Genomic DNA, 21,429 nt, shown 5'->3' on the forward strand with positions numbered 1-21,429 from the left:
TAATGCCCAATTAACGAACCAAAAGCGAAATTCTACAAAGGCAACGTATGGCTCTCTGTGTCGTTACGAGTGATTCGTTAACACGTGGAAGAAACTGAACGAGAATTAATTAATTATAGACGTCCCTGATGATATCACGTTCAATTCTATTAGTGGCTAAAGCCCGTTTACCGAGCTCCTTTGTTCTTTGACTATATTCAGACTGCTATGATCCAACGAGATATTATACCCGATAAACCTTTTGCAGGCTTCTCGACCAAAGTGTCTACGTCCCTCGTGCGCGACGATCAATGAGAGACTCCTTTAGACGGCAGATCGAATTTATATCGATATCGGGGCTTCGAAGTGGAGATTATTCAAGGGTCAGAGCGTCAGGAACACGTGCGCCCAAGATTATACCCTATATAGCCAATAGAGAAAAATGGAACATCAAACATAGATATTTGATTTTCATTTTATTGCTTTCTGTCTGAACTTTCATGGAGTCTTGACAATATCTTGTACTCGACCTTACGGTACAGAAGTGCTCATGATGGCGTCTGTCGACAAAAGTACACAGTAGCTGGCCATAAGAACTTTTCAAATGCCCGAAGTATAATCGAGAAAGTGATTCCAAGGTATGAAAACCAGATAGACACCTGGGTAAATACGGTCAAGTGGAAAAGCGTGAAAATCGCAACGACAGCTTTCGAGTGTTGAATTATCGATCTTCAAAGCTTTTGGCAGTCTTAAAAATTTAATACTTTAAAGGTATCGTGTAACTTTCGGATCTTAGGGTCAGCAATGGAAACTGGAAATCTTGGGCACTTTCATTGTTTCATCTATTATGGTAGTACGAATGGGTGATGAAATCTCGTTTGAAATCTTGGCACGTAATCGAAGACATCGGAGGAGCTCGAAAACCATGCCTCCATGTTCTCTCTGTATTCTGACGTTTATACCAAAGTGAGGTTGGGTACCTAGTATAAACATATATACCGGGAATTTTGAAAACCGCAAGCTTGCGCTAATTTGCGATATACACGAACTACGCCTTCTGCCCAATCATCCCCTATTCCGTATCCCATCATAAGCAGCAGGGTAGTAAAGCTCGCATAAAGGAGAGAAGCGAGGCCATTCCGGCAACATAAATTTTACGCCCTATTCCTTTAAACGACCAATTATACCTCGAATCGTGTGTGGGTGTTAGCCTGAAGGAGTATAGGTGCGCGTGGCTAAGAGGTCGTGAAGATTCTTCGAACGAGCAAAAAATTCAGTAAAAGCAAAGAAGAGTTCGATTGATCCCCCGGAATAGAAAAAAATAAAGTTGCGACTCGAGAAAAGAAAGAAGCTGGTTGAAGTAATAAGGGTAGGATTTACTTTTTGCCGTCGTATGAAAAAGTCAATCTCAAAGTCGACCATAGAAAAGTCTTCAAGCTATTAACGATTGTTCGAGTCTGCCTGGGTGGTTGGAATTTTGTGAAAAAAAAATAAAGAAAAAAAAATTGAAAAAGAGAATGATGACGTCGATTCTTCCAGCGTGTGACTTTCGCAATTTCGTTATACGATTCTTATTTCCTCCCTGATCTTTTCCCCTTCCTGCTTTTCGCCCGTCCCCAAACGTGCTAGGTGCTAGGGATATCCTGAACCGTCCTAGGGCATTCCTGCTGGCATAATATCGCGCGGCCAGTTGGCAAGCCTGACATAAGTGTCTCTGTCCATAGTGGCTACGTGGACAGCATGGCCAATAGGAATGCGGCAATTTGCTGTGCAAGCACACCCGGGGACTACGCTATTCGTAGGGTAGAGAGGAGGTTGCCGTGGTTTAATAAGTCAGCAGTGTTAGTCGAAAATGTTTTCCAAATTCCAAAAATTTGAGATTTAAATAAATACTAAAGGATTAACCTTCATCCCTTATATTACCGGTCTGGCAAACTGCTACTTGAACGTGCACGATTGCTGCTATATAAAGACTCTGTTAAATAAACAAATAACCTAAAGTAAAAACGAAAATTATCATTATGCTAAATAATTATTTAAATCTAAAAGGTTTACATATTTTGCGATTACACTGTTAAAATTAAACTGGAGATGGAGTAGGGGTCCGATAGATCGATATACTCCCTTCCAGTCATCCCGATATGAAAAATCAAGTGAAAAAATTTATCATAGAAAATAAAACGCGTCTAGAAAAAAAAAAAAATAAATAAAAATAAAATCAAGCAACAAGAAAGAAATATTCATAAAACTCACAATGGCCTGCTGATCGACGCCATTCGGCGGCGGTGGCGGGCTAAAGCTGGCCGTTGTGGGTGCGCCGGGTGCGGCTTGATGTGGGGCTCCCGTAGGGGGTGGAACTTGAGGTGCACCAGGAGGCGGTTGCTGCGGCGCGCCGCTGTTATCTTCCTTAATGGGAACGGGCGGAGGTGGTTTAACCTCTCCAGCAGCTCCAGCAGCGCCGACGACCCCAGCTACCCCATTCACAGGGGGTGGAAAGACACCCCCACCGTAGGGCGCAGCCATACCTGTCTGCACCATGTGCTGAAACGCAACGAGAGTTAAACGAGTTAGGATTTATAATACAGGAAAGGCATTCCGGACTATGTCACATAGTTATTACGTATCTACCATAGCCGTGGAGTATGACTATACTTGGCCCGGCTACGTACTATAGTTACACACTATACACTGGGAATTAAGTAAGGATTATATTGTAGCGTCAGCATCCTCAAGTACATACAATATAGATTATACAGCTAAATCCTGTCTCCTGATATCAACGTGGCGTCTCAGCATCCCCGCAAAGTTATTATTCCACCCTGTATATATAGTACATAGTAACTAACCCAACCTATATACCAAAGTACCATCATTTCCAGATATTACCATACACCTGCGCTGCGTTACGCATCCACGTGCAACATAGCATAAAGTCGGATGTAATACAGCCTCCCGCCCTCATGAGAGATTAATGACTGCTAGTTACAAGATTAATAGGTAAACCATGCGCCTTAGAGCATTCGGAAGGGAATGATGTCTCCGTCGGTTTACGTTGCCAGCTCTTAGTTTGCCCGGAGCCCTTTAGGACACGTTGATTAAACGAAATTCTACGACTATACTGCATAACAGAGCAATAAGGATGAGATTGATAAGATTGTTAAAAATATTTACAGATTCGAGAAAAAATTACGTTTTTAATGAAAAATGTAAATTTACCCGTTTTTATTGAGTTTCGTAATACGTTGGGTTAGGGTAGGTCATGTATACAGATAATCGGAGAAGGTTCTAAAGCTGACATAGTTTAGTACTTGTATGTTTGATCGGTACTAAATCTCATGGAGAAACCGTGCGTGCCGCACGCGGTTACGATTAGCGGCACGATTACTTCTGGAGCAGGCTTACCAATCGCGGAAACATGGGTTAATTTTTTTTTTTTTTTTTTACGTTTCAATCAAATTCGCACCTTTTGCGATTTCGGAGATTTTTAAAGATTTTGTATATGGGAAAAAAAAACGAAATTCCGGTGACACGTGTTTTCGAAACTGTTTGCTAATTGCAAACTTCGGCTGCTGAAATCGGTCTCGCAATTAAATTACCCCCGTGCGAGTAGGTTTTGATCGTCGCAGGGGCGATGCTAAACGCCTGCGTATATTTACGTAATTAGAATAGATGACACGAATTATTCTACCGAGTAAACTTCCTAGGGCGTTGAACTGCTCTTGACAGTAATGCAATATATTACGCTGCTGGACAAGTCCTTATTACCGAAAGAGCAGATGATGGAGATAATTCGAAAAAATATTAACCGTGCGTTGTAATATGCCTATGACCATTTTCATCAACTTTGTTTCCTTCGTTGCTTTTAATTTTTAATACCCGCCGTTATATCTCTTTGGGATCTAGTATGCTTTCCGGAGCGTGCACGTTTCCTCGAGAAATTGGTATACACAGGATGGAGGCGTCGTAGAGAAAGAAAAATAAAATAAAAGAAATATACTTAGAAAAAACAGATTTAAGTTTTCAGCTAGCTTCCTACCCATTACTATGCTAAATATATTATGTGTATATATGCACACTCAAATGCTTCAACTTTGAGAGAATACTTCCTTTCCTGACTTAGCAAGGAATTAGACCGTAGCGCTGTTAGAAAATTTTACGAATGACCTTAGATTTTCGACCCCAGTTTAAAGATGTGCTAAGCTAGAGAAGGAGTGCAGGTTAAAGATACGAAAGAAACGAAGAGAATGAGAGACAGGAAACAGAAGAATCCCCTTTCGGCGTTCTCTTGCGTTTCAAAGTCTCGGTAGCGAATATAACGATTGTTCCGCGTGTTCGTCAAAAAGCGACCTAAATCATAATATCCCCGATGAAGGGTCACGGCACGGGAGCAAACGCCACATAACGAGGTACAGATAAGGTCAATTTGAATTTTTAATTGTGTTTTAATCGTAAATTATGTATTTATTCATGATGAGCACGCGCTATGCCGCCTTACGCCGCTGACTGGCTCGTCGATACTGATAACAAAGAGAGCAGAGCCCTAGAAAGAAAAATTTCCAAGCACAAAGAGTTTCCCGACGAAGATAATAATCTCATTTCAAATCGAACAATCACTCGAAAGGAACCGTATAGTGTTGCAATCTTATCGCGTGAATTACTTTGACTGTTAAAATTAAATTTAAACTTTGCAGTTACTCGCAGAGCAGAAGCGGTGCTCCGTCGTTAAAGTAGAACTCCTGGCAATTACCGACCGAGCTCGTGCGACTTTATCCAAGAGACAGACGAATGTGTTCGGACGAAGCGAGACTCAACAACAATACTATTAGTCCTCCAGACTCAAGCCAAGAAAAAATATATTAATCGTCACATCGGACTCGATGATTATTACTTTGTGCCATGAATCCAGTCCGGCAGTATAAAGGATGAACATTTTCGAGAAAGGATGCGCGCATAGCGAGTCTAATGCGAAGTGAATAATTGAACGGAGCTCGAGCGTGTCTCCAGCACGTGTGACCCGAGTCCCAAGTGAATATACGCGCGCAGGGTAAAACGTTACTAGAAAAAAAAGGGTACAAAAAATATAAAATAAATATCACCCTGTCAAGAAACCTTACACACTTTACGGAATAACTTCGTAATTTAACCCTGGTAGTGAGTGGCATGTCAGAGTGTTCAAAATTGCATGTTTATAATCCAGCGGTTCTCAGTACGGAAAACAAAATTTCGTCTGGCTCGACCGATCTGACTCTGCGTTACCGACATAGCGCATCGTGAAAGAGTGACAGCACATTTTCAATGAGCGCTACGTCGTAGGAAGTTCTGCTGGACGCCGATGTTTTGACGCGATTCTGCGATAGAGACGAAGGATAGACATACATATAAATACATATATTTACAGAGAGAAAAAAAATACGATGTAAGGAACATGTGTGCTCACTACCCACGTACCCATAGGTATACATATCAGCCACACGCAAATCGATAGAGGAATTTTAGATATTCGAGTAATGTTCAGCGACGCGTGTCCCGGTTGACTTTATGGGTGAAACCTTCCGACGGGTCTACACGGGGATTTTCATTGGGTGCGACTAATCCTATATCAGAGCTCGAGACTCGTCATGGAAGTACGTGAATGGGACTGAGAAAGTTTAAGTAAGAGGGTTGAACAATGGGAGTACAGTCTGCTGTAAAATTTAACGAAACCAAAATTCGCGCATGGTTCCAATGACAGGTATGCATAATTGCTTGTTTAGTGCTTAAAGTTAAATAGTCTAACTTGTATTAATGAACGGCACACGATGCCAGCCCGTCTCCATATTCAAGATAGAACGTAAGAGACTCTCTTGGCGAGGATAGGTCGTGGTGTTTGAAGAGTATATACGTATATGCTAACGGGCCCTAATAAGTAGCGCTACTACTAACCGTGTGGGACCGAAGCCGAGAGGAAGCCGAGAATTAAGGACGTTCCGGCTGCTGTGACTCTCACTCTCTGTTGGCTATTTATTCCCTGTTATTTATTCTCCGTTATCTGCGTAGATTCCAAAACTGGATATATTCTAAAGGTATCACTTTTTTACCTTCGTTATTTAAAACTCGCGACGTTATACACGTTGGCCTCAGCCACACGCATCGGCAATCCGTTGGTCCGTGAGAAAATAGCTACGAAATCCAGGCGCGGCGAGAAATTCGATAACAATAGAAATGAAAATAAGAAAAAAAGTTTCAGTAAAATATCGAAGTACGTGCAACGTCTTATCAACGTCTATTATCGGCTGATTTAGTATCTAAGGGGAATTGGTATGTATCGTTACAGTTTGGTTAGTAGTCAGACTGTACGTAGCGTGAACCCAGGCCCAGGAGTCGAGTTTTTATATATATTCGAAGGGATGTCTTTCTCAAAAAGAAAAAAAAAAAGCGACGAACGTTTGCAGAGCAGAGCCTATAGGTTTTCTTTGAATGAAATAATTCACCACAGCAAGATTCTAGCTAAAAGCTATTATCCGAATAAGCGTTCACGTTAACCGCGAGACTGAGCAGTAGAACTGAGCATAAGGGGCATTCTGCTCCTTCGAGTTCATAGTAAATATCTGGAGGCTAGCGGACTAAGAGATGGTCGTTGGATTCGCAATGTGCCACAGGATGCGTGTGCTGTACTTTGGCATTTGCTAGGACGAGGATGTCAAGTTTTAGGGTGCTCTGGATGAGTCAGAGTTAGTTAAGGGATATGAATTTTCCATTAGCCTGGATGTAGGGCGTGTGATTGCGGAATGCTTGCCATAGGTTTGGAGAAGGGTGTTTCACAAGGTGACGTATGCCATAGTAGTATCGTTGAATAAAATTCTCCGGCGAATCGCAGAAATGCGCGTTGAATTAATCGGATCGTATTATCGCGTAATCGTATCCCGTTATGAGATAGGAACAGGATAAAAAAAAACACAAGTGTCTATTTAAGTTTTTTTATCGACGATAATAATATATTTTGGTAAATTTCAGACGGAATTTCGAAATGGCCGCTAAAATGGATCCTTATGTCTGGAATTAAATTTTGTGTCCAGCAGCCCTAAACTTTGCTGCCCCAAAATTGTCGATCATTAAACCAACCAATACCGTGAAACTAAAACTGGCACGTAATTGGCCTACAGTAATTGTTAATTGGAGAAAATACAATGAAACGTAATAAAATTACGTTACTTCAACAATTAATGACTCTTTCCATCGGGAGTAACAGCGAAACGTGTAAAACTCTCGAAAGGGCGGATGAAAACGAGTAACCCGAGACAAGGAGAAAAATTTAAGAATTTACAGCAGCTACGTTAAAATTAAACTTGCTCGCGTGTTCGACTAAAATGCCCGAAAGACGAGGCAACGAAGAAGAAGGGCAAAAAGGAAAATAAAGAAAATATCTAGAACCAGTAATCTTCCCGCGGGAACAAAAGCAGTCAGCGTCAATATAAAAATCTACAAAGATGGTACAAGGGGTTGATCTGGATCCTTATACCCTTTAAAGCAACCCTAAACAGTGCGAGAGGGTGGTTGAAATGGGTGCGAAGTAATTCCAAGGGATTTCTTTTTATCGCAATAATGAGAAAACTTCGATGGACTTTCGCCAGGATAAATTGACCGTTATAGTCTTCGGAATAAATACACAGCTATATGTACATAGATAAATGCCAACTATGAGCGTACCCGAAAACCTGCCCAACGTCCTCGGTCCAAATAAACAAATCGAAAGATTCACCCTTAAGGGTAAATTTAAATTTCCATCACCCTGACTTATCTATGCCCCATATGTCCCCTCGCGTCCAGATCATTGATAGTGATAAGGATTTTCCAGGAAATAGAAATTCTGCTTAGGTCACGTAGAGGAAAAGTGAGTCTCGCCCTTCCTCCCTTCCCCCCTTCCCCTCTTCCCCTTGCTATCCCTGAAGTCACGGTAACGTGTAGATGCCCAATTTATAACCTCGTTCGCGATACCTAAATGGTGGATTGCGTGTTGCACGAATAGACCTGTCCTATCTATGCACGGCCGTAGTGCCTATATACAGCACGAAGAAGCAAGTAGGCTGGCTGGTCGGGTTGGTAGGACAGGAGAGGAGGAGAATCAAGGAAGCGCGATATAGGAGGGGCAGAAGGAGGGAAACGAAAAAGACAAGGAAAAGAGGATGGAGGCACAGGGCGAGAGAATGCAGGAGAGGGAATGTTGTTTTCGTCGAGGAAATATCTGCCCGCGTATAAGGAGGCCAGCGTTTCTCGAATCTGGAGCATAAATTGACTGTAGTCAAATAACCTGAACTCGATTTCACCGAGTGTTCTTCCACACGGAATACGCACAGTAGACATTTATTTATTACCCGGTAGCGAAGAAATGACGATATTCGATTAAAAAGCGATTACATCGTAAAAGCATTAGACGATCACTCGATCGTCCAATAGAAAAATATTTTCGTAAAAATTCCAAAATACATGAAATTCCATAACGGGGGTTAGGTCCATTGCGAGTTGGCCTTAAAGAGAGCCAAAGTACCGGATTGAAAATCCCCCGTGTAATTCCAATCACGTGACAACCGCCAAGCTGGAGACACTGGGGCGATCGATTTACGAAAGAGATATCGTCGAGCTGCGTATTATTATTATTTTGAAACTAAGTACGCTCGGAAATCATGCAGGCTGGTCTTTAAGATCGGTTGAGAACCGTCGCGATCGAGCGCGATGCTGGTCCTTGGTAGAGCCGCATTGTTATTCACGCGGTGGTTTCCGGCGCGAGCGTGCTGCTGCCTAGGAAGAGACAGCTACCAGGTTCCCTGGATCTATTCACAACATTGTCCAGTGCCCTGGGGGACCGTATCATGTATACGCAAGCACGTTATACGTATACGTAACGGGTCGTGTAACCGCCATTTCTTTGTCCGACTAAAAAAGCCCCAAGGATTCATCAAAATTCATGAACTCGTACAGCACACCTAATGCGTCCCTTAACGATCAACCTGGACCAGCAGTACTCTTCCAAAATCATCCGCAGCGCTCCAAGCGTCCGGACTCGTTAAGACCGTATTATCCCACACGTACAAATGTCTTACAGGTACACCTATAAGTACGGTAATTGCTAACGAGTATGACTGGTGAAGAAAGTCACGAGGGCAAGATCAAAACGGCGATAACCTCCGAAAGGAGTTGAAGATAAATCAGATGCTGATACACTTAAAGAAGACACCTATCGTTCATAACCATGAAACAGATTCACGAATAATCAGACAGTACGTTATACTGTACTAGAATCACAGGCCCAACGTACCCGTACAAAATCAATGTAAAACATTTCAGCAGCTGGCATGTAATTTCGTCCGTATCTCCCAGTCGAGGAAACCTCAGTTGATCAAAAAGGATCACAAGGCACAAAGAGGCAGGACTATCGTACATCAAGAATTATTAAGCGGCAGGACAAGCTAGTCTACTATACAATTCCTCTATAGGGCCAGCTTGTCCTTCCGCCGAATGACGTGGTATACTACCAGCAGGTATGCACCTATACCAGAATCATCATTCTGCCCACGCGGCAATCATACGTATATAAAAGCATGCATAGACGTAAGAGCGGAACCGACGGTACGATGTTTTTCGCTCAGTCAGTAGACACCTTATCCCCTGGTCTGGGTGGGGGTACCGGGTTTTGCGGGTTGGCTAGTAGATGCGCCGCTTGGTTGGTTGGGCGCGCGAACGAGCGAGCGAGTTTCAGAATTTTTGGCACGGAGCCATCCCCGACACAAAGAGACCTATACAACTATCCGGGGCCAGCTACTAACCGAACAGCCAAATTGCTGCCAGGCAATGGTCCTTCTAACGCCCGTATGCGCTCTCGGTGCCATCTGCCGAATCCCAAGCGTAACTATTTATACACAGAGCCGCCCCGATGCCCGACGAGAACGGAGTCTCTCTCGGCGTCACGACGAGGAGCTTCGTTCGCGCGACTAAGAAAACGGCAATGCCGAAACGGCACTTCGGGCGACAATAAAGCAGCCAAGGTACACGGGGATACAGAGGAGCGCATTAGAACCACGAGTGGAGGCATTAAACGTGCGCGTTGCGATGCGTGTCGTGACGTCACTTCCGGCCAATCAAGAACCATCAACGCCAACATCTCGCCGCGAGCGCTGCTCGTGGTCACGGAGTGTTTCGGAGGGCGTCTGCGACTGTGTACGAGGCTTTGCCTTACAGTGTTGGAGAGACACGAATGTACCTCGGACATATTGCAGTCACATAGTTGATAGTTGGAATCAACTCGATGTGGGCTTAATTGAGCGTAATTCGCTCTTGTAAAATGACGGCAGCTCGAGGGAGGACTCATGGGCTCGTGATGCGTCGTGTAAGATTTTTTTGGATCATCTCGCAAAAGCGAATAATTCCTCGACGACTTTTTTCACTCGTCCGACGGCTATTGATTCCACGCGTTAACGAAGCGACATATCAATTGATCCTTTTGCCCTGCTATCGGCATATCACGAGGTGGACAGGTTTAGCGGAGCAGGAATAGAGCTTGACACGAGGACTTCCGGTACGATCGATACAACAGAGGCCGACGTCAACCCGGCTCCCTTTGCCGGCTGCGGGTTAAGCCCAAGTGCGAATCCCGCGGTAATCAATAGGAGGAGCGATTCTGCCCTGAACTTGCTGGAATCCATAATTCCGCGTAAGTCTGAAATATAGCGTCGTCGTCGTCGTAATCCGCTGTCGAGGATGATACGCATGCAGTGACGCTCGTGAGGCTGTACGGCATGTATATATATATAGTTTTTTTAATCATTTCCGCCCATCTTTTCACTTGACAATTTTTTTTCTTTCCCTTTTCCTCGCCCCTTTCCCACCCCTGTTAAACGGTCTCCACACGCTGCGTAGCTTGCGACAGTGTCGTTACACCCAATTAGCTTGATTAGCCTTGAGAAAATGCCACGAACGGTTTCCACGCTTTGTACCAACTGTGTATTCAGTAGTCCACATTTACTATCGGCAAACAGGCAACGTTAACGGCGACGAGTGTGCATAAATGGAAATGAAAAGTACAAAAATCGTCTGGACTGTTCGAACGTGATAATCATAGATATCGGAGTTTCTCGTTATGCTATTTTCTATCTATGCACATTACACATGTATGTATACATATATGTTTACAAGCGCAGGCAAGCAACGATCGGCGCGCCTAAAGCCGGAATAACATTAGGCGACGGTCTCGTAGGCAGGATGCGACGCGTTCTCGGGATGAGGTTAAGACAAAGAGAGAGAGAGAGAGAGAGAGGGACAGAGAGAGAGAGATGGAGAGAGACTATCTTGTCAATAGTAAATGCCAAACGCATTCGTAATTCCCAATGGCGATAGATCCCGCCGCAGATTACACGAAATGTTCAATATAAACAAAGGCACGCGCATGCGCAGAAGGCATCCGTATGAAAAAAAAAGGGCACGTTCGATTTTCAGAGTCACGTACGTGTGCACGTTATACCAGCGCACCCAGCAATAGTATACCTTTCGACTGTCAATGTATTTACGGCCTATAGTCGAGCAAGGCTGGTACGCATGAAAGATCGCAGAAACTGTCGAGATTTGTAGGGCCAATAGGATCCGACGGGGAGAGCTGAAAACTCGAAAGGTTTCGCAACCCGGCGCACCGCTCGGAGATCTGGACAGTCTCAAACCCGATACAGACACGTGTATACGTGCGTTGATGCAGAAGAGAGACCGATATACAACTTCAAACGTACTTGCACGCGCGCACACAATTTCCTCTCTCCCTTTCTCTCACGTGAGAGAGTCGCCACCGTGCGAGAGTTGGAATCGCGTATCGTGGGGTTTGGTAGAAACAGATGTGTCCGGAGGGCAGACGAGAGAGCCACAGTGGCAGAAAGAGGGTATACGCGCATGGTATATCCATACAGTGCATTAGATGGAGTATACTGGTATATACATATAGATATATATAATAGGTATCCCGATACTCTCGTATACTCTGATACCTTGATACTGGCCGATAGGAGAAAATACTCCAAAGCCTTCGGCTACGGTACTACACTCGTGCTACTCGCGCCACTCGCGTCACTAGTGCTATAGACGTTCAAAAGGATGACCTGTATCTCTGGCATTGAATATATATATATATATATATATATATATATATAGATCTTTGATATACTTGTCGACGGCATGCGAACCAGCAACTGTAGCCGTAGATGGAAGCGTGTTTACATTTTCGTGAAAAGATACACCAGACATTCCCCCCACCGGCATTTCGGGAGGGAGGGAGGGGGGGTTGGGTTGGGCTTAACGTTTACCGTCGGGATACTTCTCAGAAATTCAGACGAGCCGCTTCCCAAAGAGTTTTTTCACCCCACTGGCGCACATCGTCTGGCCAGAGCTGAATTATTCATTCGGCTGCTGCAGCCGCCATTTCCGATTGACGCCTATCGCAGGCGTGTATCGTCACACGAAAATTCTGAACAGCGCATGCGAGCTAATTCCCACTGTGGCCGAACGAAGATGATCGTTTTACCGTATAGCCGTACACGCTACTGCGCGATACTGCTGCATACAGGAGCACGAGGGACACGAGAACCATTTTGTTAGGGAGACACGTGTGCTGTTATGGGGGACAAGAAAAAGAAGGTTACAGGGTCGCTACGGTTATTGGGAGCTGCGGATGAGCGTGAACATGGTTTTAACTTTGGGATCGCTTTCTCGCGTGAAACTTTCGGATCCGCGTCTGTCGAACGAGCCGCGGGGACCTCGAAAAAGAGTATCGAAGCAAAGCCGAGAGACTGTATGAAGTTTGAAGGAAAGAAGGAGAAAAAAGTTTCTCGCGCATAGAAGTTGGCTGGATGGAAATACATGAGACGGAGCGAGGACGCTCGAGGCGGGGACAAATGAGTGCGAGAGAGAAAGAGGGAACTAAAGAAAATAGTGATGGACCCCTCGGAACGACATCGCAGCTGCGCGCCGATTCCGTTTCTACAAAAGTTGCCCACATGTTCCCCATAGTTGTTTCAAACGGGAGCCCCTCGTAAAGGCGCGTTCACAACCAGTAGGCATGTTACTAATATCACGAGAAATTGCTTCCAGGTGGGTTTTGCACCCTGAGAACATTTACGTGTCCGTCCTCGGGAACGAGTCTTCGATTTGGCGCGAATCCAACGGCGTGGGCATCAACGAACTGTCGCGCCCGTGGAAACGTCCCATAAAGTCATCACGAACAAACGGTGACGCGGAGCCGGTGTCGCGCGAGAAGTCGTTTCACGACGCGATACGTGTGTACGGTACGTCACGTTCGGCAAAAGTTGACTGTTTTTTTTTCATTTTTATTTTACCAAAATTTTATTTAGCTATTTTTATTTTGTTTACTTTTCTCCTTCACGGAGAAGGAAAAAGACCGTTGACGCCATTTCACCGTTGTCTGCTGTACAGTATATACAACACGTGGACTCATATCGTGTGCTAAATATTCCTAATTTTCGCAATGACACCATCGCCACGTCATTGCGAATTGTTTAGCGTGAAACTGCTGCACGAACTTGCCAGTTTCTGATATACAAACGATACGGACGCTGGGTCGTCATTAACGAGAACAACGATCGCACTGTGTGCTTTTGCATGACGCGTTCCTCTTTCTTTGCATTGCGCGAAATACGCTTCGATGGTTTCGATGTTTCTACAAAGCGATATCGCCAGCGTGTGCGCTATATTGTAGATACGCTAAGGAGAGAGGGAGAGGGAAAACGATAAATAACTTTATTATAGCGCCGAGAGAAAAAAGAAAGAGTGATGGAGAAATCATAGCAGAGCACAGAAGAGCGAAGCAGTAAGGTAAATAAGTTTTATCAATGAGCATCTGTGAGTCAACGTAGACCCAGTGTCAATAGACCTACTACTACTTCTACAATTAGAAAAGGATTAGAATATTGACAAGTTCGATATTTCAGTAACTATTTGATAAAACCTTCCACGTGTATAACGATCTTGAGTATGGTCAGGGAATAATTGAAAAATATTCACATATTGAAGACGCTGCATTGGCTCCGGCAGTAACAGGCAGTAACAGTAGGCCTGACCTATATATATATAAGAGCCACTAGTCGATCGCGCAATGAATGACGACGTAACGAATTCCTCAGAGACTATGCAAAGTATCTGGCCGCATGGAACGTACAAGTACGACGTACCGGTTTCCTACTAAAAACTTACAAGCAATCAGACCAAACTCTCACTTTCGCCGAGACACCATGGAGGATCGTGAGACTCGAAAAGGAAGAAAGGTAGAAGTGGTACAAAAAGGGGGAATGACAACAACAACAGGGAAGCAACTGGTTTGAAAGGTCGCGCCTGCTGCCTGATTCACGGTGGTTGCTGGCAGATGCGATACCCCAAAAAATAATCGAATCACCCCGTTTCTCTGGCGCATCCACTTGCAGCGCCCTTCGGACGTGACACTGCGCACAAGTGTTGCGCACAAGTGTTGCGCAGTGTACCATCCTGGGACTCCCTTAATTACCACCGTTCGATCCAAATGACTCGGGATGATTATCTGACGGACGAACGAAGCTTTAGCGAATGAGACTGCGTTCACTTCGGCAGTTCGGTACTTCGTGTACCGACGCTAGTACACTGTCTAAGCGCAGAGCCGTGAAGTGAGTAACAGTAGAACGGGAAATGGAAACAAGAACCTGCGACGTGTCTATTCCGTCTCTCGCATACCTTTCTACCTTTCTTAAGAGACTGTCTCCACGGAGCTGCTAGTCAAGTCGGATTGTCAGGCAGGCTGCTTCGCCGTGCCGTTTAGCGATAGAGGGATCTCGGTGCCGCCGTGACGTAATCCTCGTGAACGTCGGAAATTCGCGTCGCGTGTTTCGCTATGATGATCGCCGAAGTGAAAATTGTGTAGATATTTTTTTTTTTTTTAAATAAAAATCAACGGTATTGAACGCGATAACACAGTCTTATGCACACGACTGTATTACGTATACTGTACAGTGAACGTTATGCATATACTATATGAATAGCATTGGCGGGGAGTCGAATAAAAAAAAAGAGTATAAAAATTACAGTTTTCTTTCTTACCGATCGGACAGTGTATTTTTATTGACTGTACGGAAACTGAGTATAGACCGCGTCGCCCAGGGTAAACGAAAATGAGACTGCCCTTTTATTGTGGGTATGAATTACATTTTAACCGATTCCTCGTGTGTCACGGGCGTGTATAAATTCGTGTCGCGTGTTCTGGTACTATTGCCGAAAGGTGAGCGCGACGGAAGCTCCGTCGATATCAGCCTTGGGGATTAATTCTAATGGAGATTAGGAGTCAGGGTCGCTTTCGGAAGGATTTTAACGTTACCGGCTGAACTATCCCTTCTGAATATAGCACAGCGGAATGATAGGAGACGATAGGATAATACCGGGTGCCAGCGGGAATGAAGTATATCCAGTGCCGTTTTACACGAAAGCGCGCAATCGACTTCCTGCGAACTAAGTAAAATCCTACGGCGTCGACGTCCTATAGCAATGGCGTTCTCCATTCGAGAACTACCTATTGAACCTCCCGCTCGAATTCACGCGTGACGCTCGCATTTCGAAGCGACTGATAAAGGCGTCCGACCTACCCCTCGTTCATCACGTCCGCAAATTCTCGGAGCGCAAGACGCTTTTTAAAGAAAGCTCGAAATAAAATAAAAATAAAAAATACACAATTTTTTAAGTAGAGATACCTAACCTCGAAGCGACAAAAGTAAATAGCCAGATACAACATCGGTACAGGGGATGGAATTTCAATATCCCCGACAATAAATAGGAATGTTATTATTATTGCTCGTCTATTGTCAATTTTCTTGATTCACTTTCTCCCCTGTCAGCCGTATTTTTATTTATTCCCTACGAAGAATTCGCCCGCGACGGACAGCACGTGTGTACGACAATAAAAGTCTTCCTACTTTCTCCAAGAATTTACGCGAATTCCTGCACAAAGTTCGCTTGGGAATTCCAACTGGATGCTTTTCGGAGTCTCGTTCGTACAAGTCAAAAAAAAAAAGTGAGTCCGCATCCGGCCCTGGAGGGACGGCATGATGAACGGTTTCGAATGATGAACGGTTTAACTTCGGGGCAGTAATAACAGGGCACCCAAAAGTTCAGAGGGCAGAGATTTCGAGTAACGTCGAATTTCTTCGACGATTACCAAAGCAGAGAAAGATCAGACGTCGTTTACACGCAGCATCCTCTTAACGGTACTTGTGTCCCTGGGATCTGGCAACATCGTGGTAAAACCACGTGCCCAAGTATTCACAAGCACGACGATTGGAAGCTTAATGAAAATAATGTCATAAGCCCGATCCTACGACCCGTCGAAATCTCCGAAGTGACTGTACCTTCCATTCATCTAAACAAGCAGCTGGCCAACACGTGAGAAATACGTGTATTTAACTTTTCCAAAAATATCGAAAACCCTCGCTTCATAGAAATTCACCTCCGGTACCATCGTCCTTTGACGATCCCCACAGGCAGAGCAGACTACCGTATGACATAAATAAACGATCGATTTTATTTTTGTGCTATATCGGGGTCACCCGTCACGACTAACTCAAATATTGACACTACGTAATAATTCATTAAAAATCAATCACGAAGATGGCCCCACAAATTTAGGCATGCCCAAGACGAAATTCCTTAATTATCATTCAAGAATTATTTGTAACCTCAATTTTCATCGCGCGAAAGATCATCATCCCAAAATCCCCATCAGTGAATTTATGGAATTTCTATTAACGCGTCATGGATAGAATCAAGTATCCGAATTGCATCTCCCGACGTACCTCGGATTACCTAATTCCCAATCCCATCCTACGTATTCTGGACCAAAGACACAATACCGGATGCGTCTGCATTCGCATCGGCATCGCGTAACATTCTCCTGCTCTCCTGTGAACCGATACGGATATATTGCAAATTTCCCAGCATGCACTTCGCGATTACCGAGTGCCTGTGGTATACGTTCCAATAAGCTCCGGGTGTCGCGTCTTCGAGTTTCTCCTATATTTCTCTAATATATACCTAATATATTTCTCTCTGATATACCTCAAGTCAACGGAATATCGTATGACAGAGCACTCGAAGTCGACGTCGAGTCTGGATAGACGTCACGTGATAAAAAGACCGATCGAGAAGTCGGATAAAATTATTTCGTACATGTACTAAAATACTAGCTGGATTAAGCACTGAGATTTCTCGATAAAGAGATTATATCTGATTTTCTATATTTCCTCCTGATACTTGATTAATGTCAATACAATTGATATCCGAGTCCACGTGTGTGACGTAACGACGGCCACTCGTAATTTCGTTCATTCACCGAATAGAAATACCAGACTATAACGTATAGGAAGTGGCTACTATACCAGGTTCCTACATTAGTATATGTATTATAATATAGTTCGATAATCCAATTCGTGACTCACGACGCTGCTACGCCATTGTCAAACAATAGAAGACACTTACCTGAAACAAAGAGAAATTCAATGGTTAGTATACACGTGGAACGGAGTGGAATTTTTTTTTATTCAATAACTACCAGACTCGGTTAAAACATTGTATGATAAAATTGATGCTGCTTGGGACTCACGTGAAAAATAATATTTGTGCAATTTATGAAAATTTGCGAATTAGGAGCGAACTGGTTTTACCATTGGCGACGATACCGATCTGAAGAGGCAAATTTTTACGGGGCTCAGGATGCGTGTCCGCTTATTTAGAAGCGGGACTATTTTAGAATACTCGTGTCACGCAATACTCAGGGAACTTGGTTACAGGGGTAGACTGATAGGTAATCAGTATATAAAAACAGGACAAATACATGAAAAACGGTAACCTATATACAGACGTCCGATAATCAATGTTATCGTACAGGCTCTTGAATCCGAGTAACGTCAGAGAAGCGCGAGAGGAGTCTCTCTGTAGAGAGATGCTATAGATATGCAATACCACGTTACGCGCATCTGTGTTCAAAGGTCAAGACAAAGAAGACGTCTTCTTGTTAATGGCAGCTTCCGGGTGTGTCGTGAAGCTTCCTCGAAGAGAAAAAAAAAGAACGAAAAAAATTAGGACAAAAAGTTGTAGGTACTGAGGAGAGCTTCTCAAAATTCGTAATCCAGATTTCCATGAGCTCAAGTGAGATTCCGTCTGGAGAGAGTGACGGTGACGAAAGCAAAAACGATCAACAGAGACAGAGAGATAGAAAACATAAAAGAACAACGAAGTAAAAGGATGGCCGGAATAAGATCCATAGGCCGGAAGAAAACTTAAGCGAGAGGGTAACATGAAATAAAGGAGGCTGCTGGGGGGATTGCTGTCAGTAGCAGGTGCGTCTCGAGAAGGCACGGACGAGCAAGGCTAATAAATTCCATTTGTGTTTTAATATTGAATCCCATAAATCGCCATACGCGTCCTCGTTAGGGGTGTAGGAGGAAAAAGAAAAAAAGAAAAAAAAAATTCAAGATAAAAACCCCCTTTAATTACCTGTCAATGAAATACGAATATTTGGCGCGCAGGGCACCAACGGTATCAGTGATATCGTATATCTATACAGACTCCCGTGCATTTTGCTACGTACAAACGATTTTCAAGGAGACAGTAAAAAATCGTTATTCGTAATTGGTCCCAACGTGAATTGCGCTTCGACGAATAAATACGTAATTTTTGTAATCGTCGAATGCGAAGAAAAACAGTATTTTACATTGAGACGAAGCACGAGGATTCGGGCCCGACCTGATTACGGCTTGACCCAACAGCCGAGTAATCAGTGGAAGCCGATAGCCTTCGATGACCTGAGTCATTATCGCCGACAGTCAGGCACAGAGAGTCCCGTCAATAGTCGTACAACGAACTACCCTGTATCACGAGCCGAGTGATGAAAAGAAATTAAAACAAAGCGAGCGAAATGGTGTCGCGCATAGGGAAAAGGAGAAAGGTCGGACTTTGTTCAATTTTTCGGTCTGCCGGTCCTCCTTACCGTTTTACGTGTCTGTCGATATTCGCTCTTTGTGCGTGTACGACTGCACCGACCTAAACGGGTCCTTTATGGACATTGGTTGTCGACGTGCTGCAGAACATGACTCGAAGGACCGTCGATTGGACGTGAGTAAGTTGTGAAAATATTTGAGTCAAGATAGGCCACCTAGGAAAATAGAGGCACGTACCGGGTACCGCGGAAGAGATAGCGGCCAATGTCTAGACTAGGTGCCAGTCACTGCGAGACGGACGCATCGTCCTAAAGTTATGGGTACATTGAAAAGGCAAAGCGCAGGGGATGAAAAGGAGCTGATGAAAAGTCCCGCGAGACTGGGAGGAAAAATATCGAATCTATAGAACGAGCAGATAGATAGATAACAAGATGGATAGATACATAGATAGAGTCAGATATAGATATACGGGTTTGCGTTGCTCGTAGAGGTGGCTCCGTCTCACTGCCGGTGGCCAGGGGGTAAGGGAGGGTGAAGAGTGGGTCCCGGATGACTTAAAGAGAAGCTGCGACTCGGAGCTGGTCGATATCTCCACCGGCATTCCCAGGCCGTTATATTCCGTGGAGAAAAATCTCAGGCATATACCAAGACCAGAATCAGCTCCCAGAAACTAGACCCACAGAGTATAGACAATCGGCCGGGTTGGTAGAACCAAGTTTTAATTTCGACTTCAAAAACAAGCAAACAAACGAACGACGATACTTTGGTAGTTCTGTTGAGTAAATTAAAAAAAAAAAAAAGAAATATATATAAAAAGCACTCGTTTGCCCAGTGTCGAATAAAGGGACGAACGGGTAGCCGTTAGCCCAAAAGTGTAAAATAATCAAACTAGCGTGATACGACCTCCAGGAACCACAAAGAGAATCGCTATCCCAAAATACGAATGGTCCACTCCCGTGAATCACCCTCCGGATGACGAAGGGTTATATATAATAGGGTGAGTTAACGGTAGAGGGTTAAAGGGTGGCTTTGAAAAATGTGTCCAGAGCAATGGCGGCGCACCTTATCCGCTCGTAGAACGATTAATAATCCAGCGCGCTCCGCGAGACCGTTGCCTCTTGGATGCACGTGCTGGACCACGCTGATACCGTAGGCAGAGTGCACTGTACTTTGTACTTTTTTTTTTTTTTTTTTTGAAAACTAAAATATATATACGTATACGTACAGCGTACGCCTATGGAGGTTCCGGCCGAAGCACAGAGAGGGAGGGCGAGGGAGAGAGAGAGTGGTACAGAGAAGGAAGCAATGCAAAATTTCGTTGGAGATTCGCCAAGCGCTGCAGATCCCCCGTTAAGTATCCGTCCACCCTCGTGATTCGTGGAAGAGGAGTATCATCTGCGTTCGTTGCTGATATAGCGCGAAAACGCGTACGTGGGTACGACGTGTGACTAAGCGCGTAAATTGTGCACGGAGCAAAAAAGGGGCGAGAGGGAGAGAAAGAGAGTGACTCCCCTGAAGCCTCGTTTTCAATCCCTATTTTAGACGATCGCGTCACTCGGTTGGCTTTTCGAGAAAATTCCTACTTCGCGCCTCCCATGCGGCTTACATGCATATAAAACAACGTCGATCTATCGACGATGCATTTTGTCGTATGACGTGCAGTAGACGTTTGGTAAAAACGTCTCGTGGACGTCGTCCATTTTGGCGAGACGATCTCAAGCGTCTTCGTTGACGCGTCTCGTGAGATGCAAATCGCCGCCGATAAAAGCGACGGTTCGATTGCGCGTAAGACTCCTTTTTAGAATCCATTCTCTCTCTCTCTCTCTCTCTCTCTCTCTCTCTCTCTCTCTCTCTCTCTCTCTCTCTCGATAGTAGCGAGAAACGCAGTGGGGTTATTAATAAGAATTATGACAAGCCAGAAGGTTCGACGACCCGCCGCGGTTACAAGAGACACGATCCAGAGCACCATTATAGTTTTTCCATGGTGAACAGAAACGAATGAAGCAAATCGAGACGAAGACTTTTCCATAACGCTATATCGCGCCGACTCTCGACAAGAAAGACAAAATTAATAAAACGATATAATTAATACGTCGGACGTTTCTTCACGACTGCACTGTTACACACCCTCCTATACCTATATACCACGGTATGCCAATTCTATGCGCAGACTGTCAACTGGTCGCGACAAAAGAAAACCCGACGTCCTTGACGGTGTCAGCAAAACACGAATAGAATTTAAGCAGACTACCACAGTCAATGATAATTAATAAAAACTTAAAATAGCTAGATAAAAAATTTCCTGCAGATTGTTAGCGCAAAAACGTTCAAAAATCTTGCAAGACGTTCGTGCGATCATACGGATTACGGTTATAGGAAAAAAAGAAAAAGAAAAAATTATCTTCAAAATTTGACCTCCTCCCCCCCCCCCCCCCCCCCCCCCCCCCCCCCCCCCCCCCCCCCCCCCCCCCCC

The 21,429-nt window shown here is 44.4% G+C and overlaps 1 protein-coding gene across 15 annotated transcripts in view; it reads right to left on the minus strand.

Annotated features, from left to right (window-relative positions):
* LOC107267676 (RNA binding protein fox-1 homolog 2) overlaps nt 1–21,429 on the minus strand; it is a 123,961-nt gene that overhangs the window by 53,726 nt on the left and 48,806 nt on the right. For all 15 annotated transcript variants that reach the window (XM_015739684.2, XM_025085262.1, XM_015739671.2 and 12 more), the window contains one exon: nt 2,233–2,520. In XM_015739684.2, the coding sequence (XP_015595170.1) occupies nt 2,233–2,517 (285 nt within the window). In that variant the 5' untranslated portion in view covers nt 2,518–2,520. The remainder of the gene's footprint in view (nt 1–2,232; nt 2,521–21,429) is intronic.

Source organism: Cephus cinctus, unplaced genomic scaffold (genome assembly GCF_000341935.2).
Source record: "Cephus cinctus unplaced genomic scaffold, Ccin1 Ccin1_scaffold0029, whole genome shotgun sequence".
Classification (NCBI taxonomy): Eukaryota; Metazoa; Arthropoda; class Insecta; order Hymenoptera; family Cephidae; genus Cephus; species Cephus cinctus.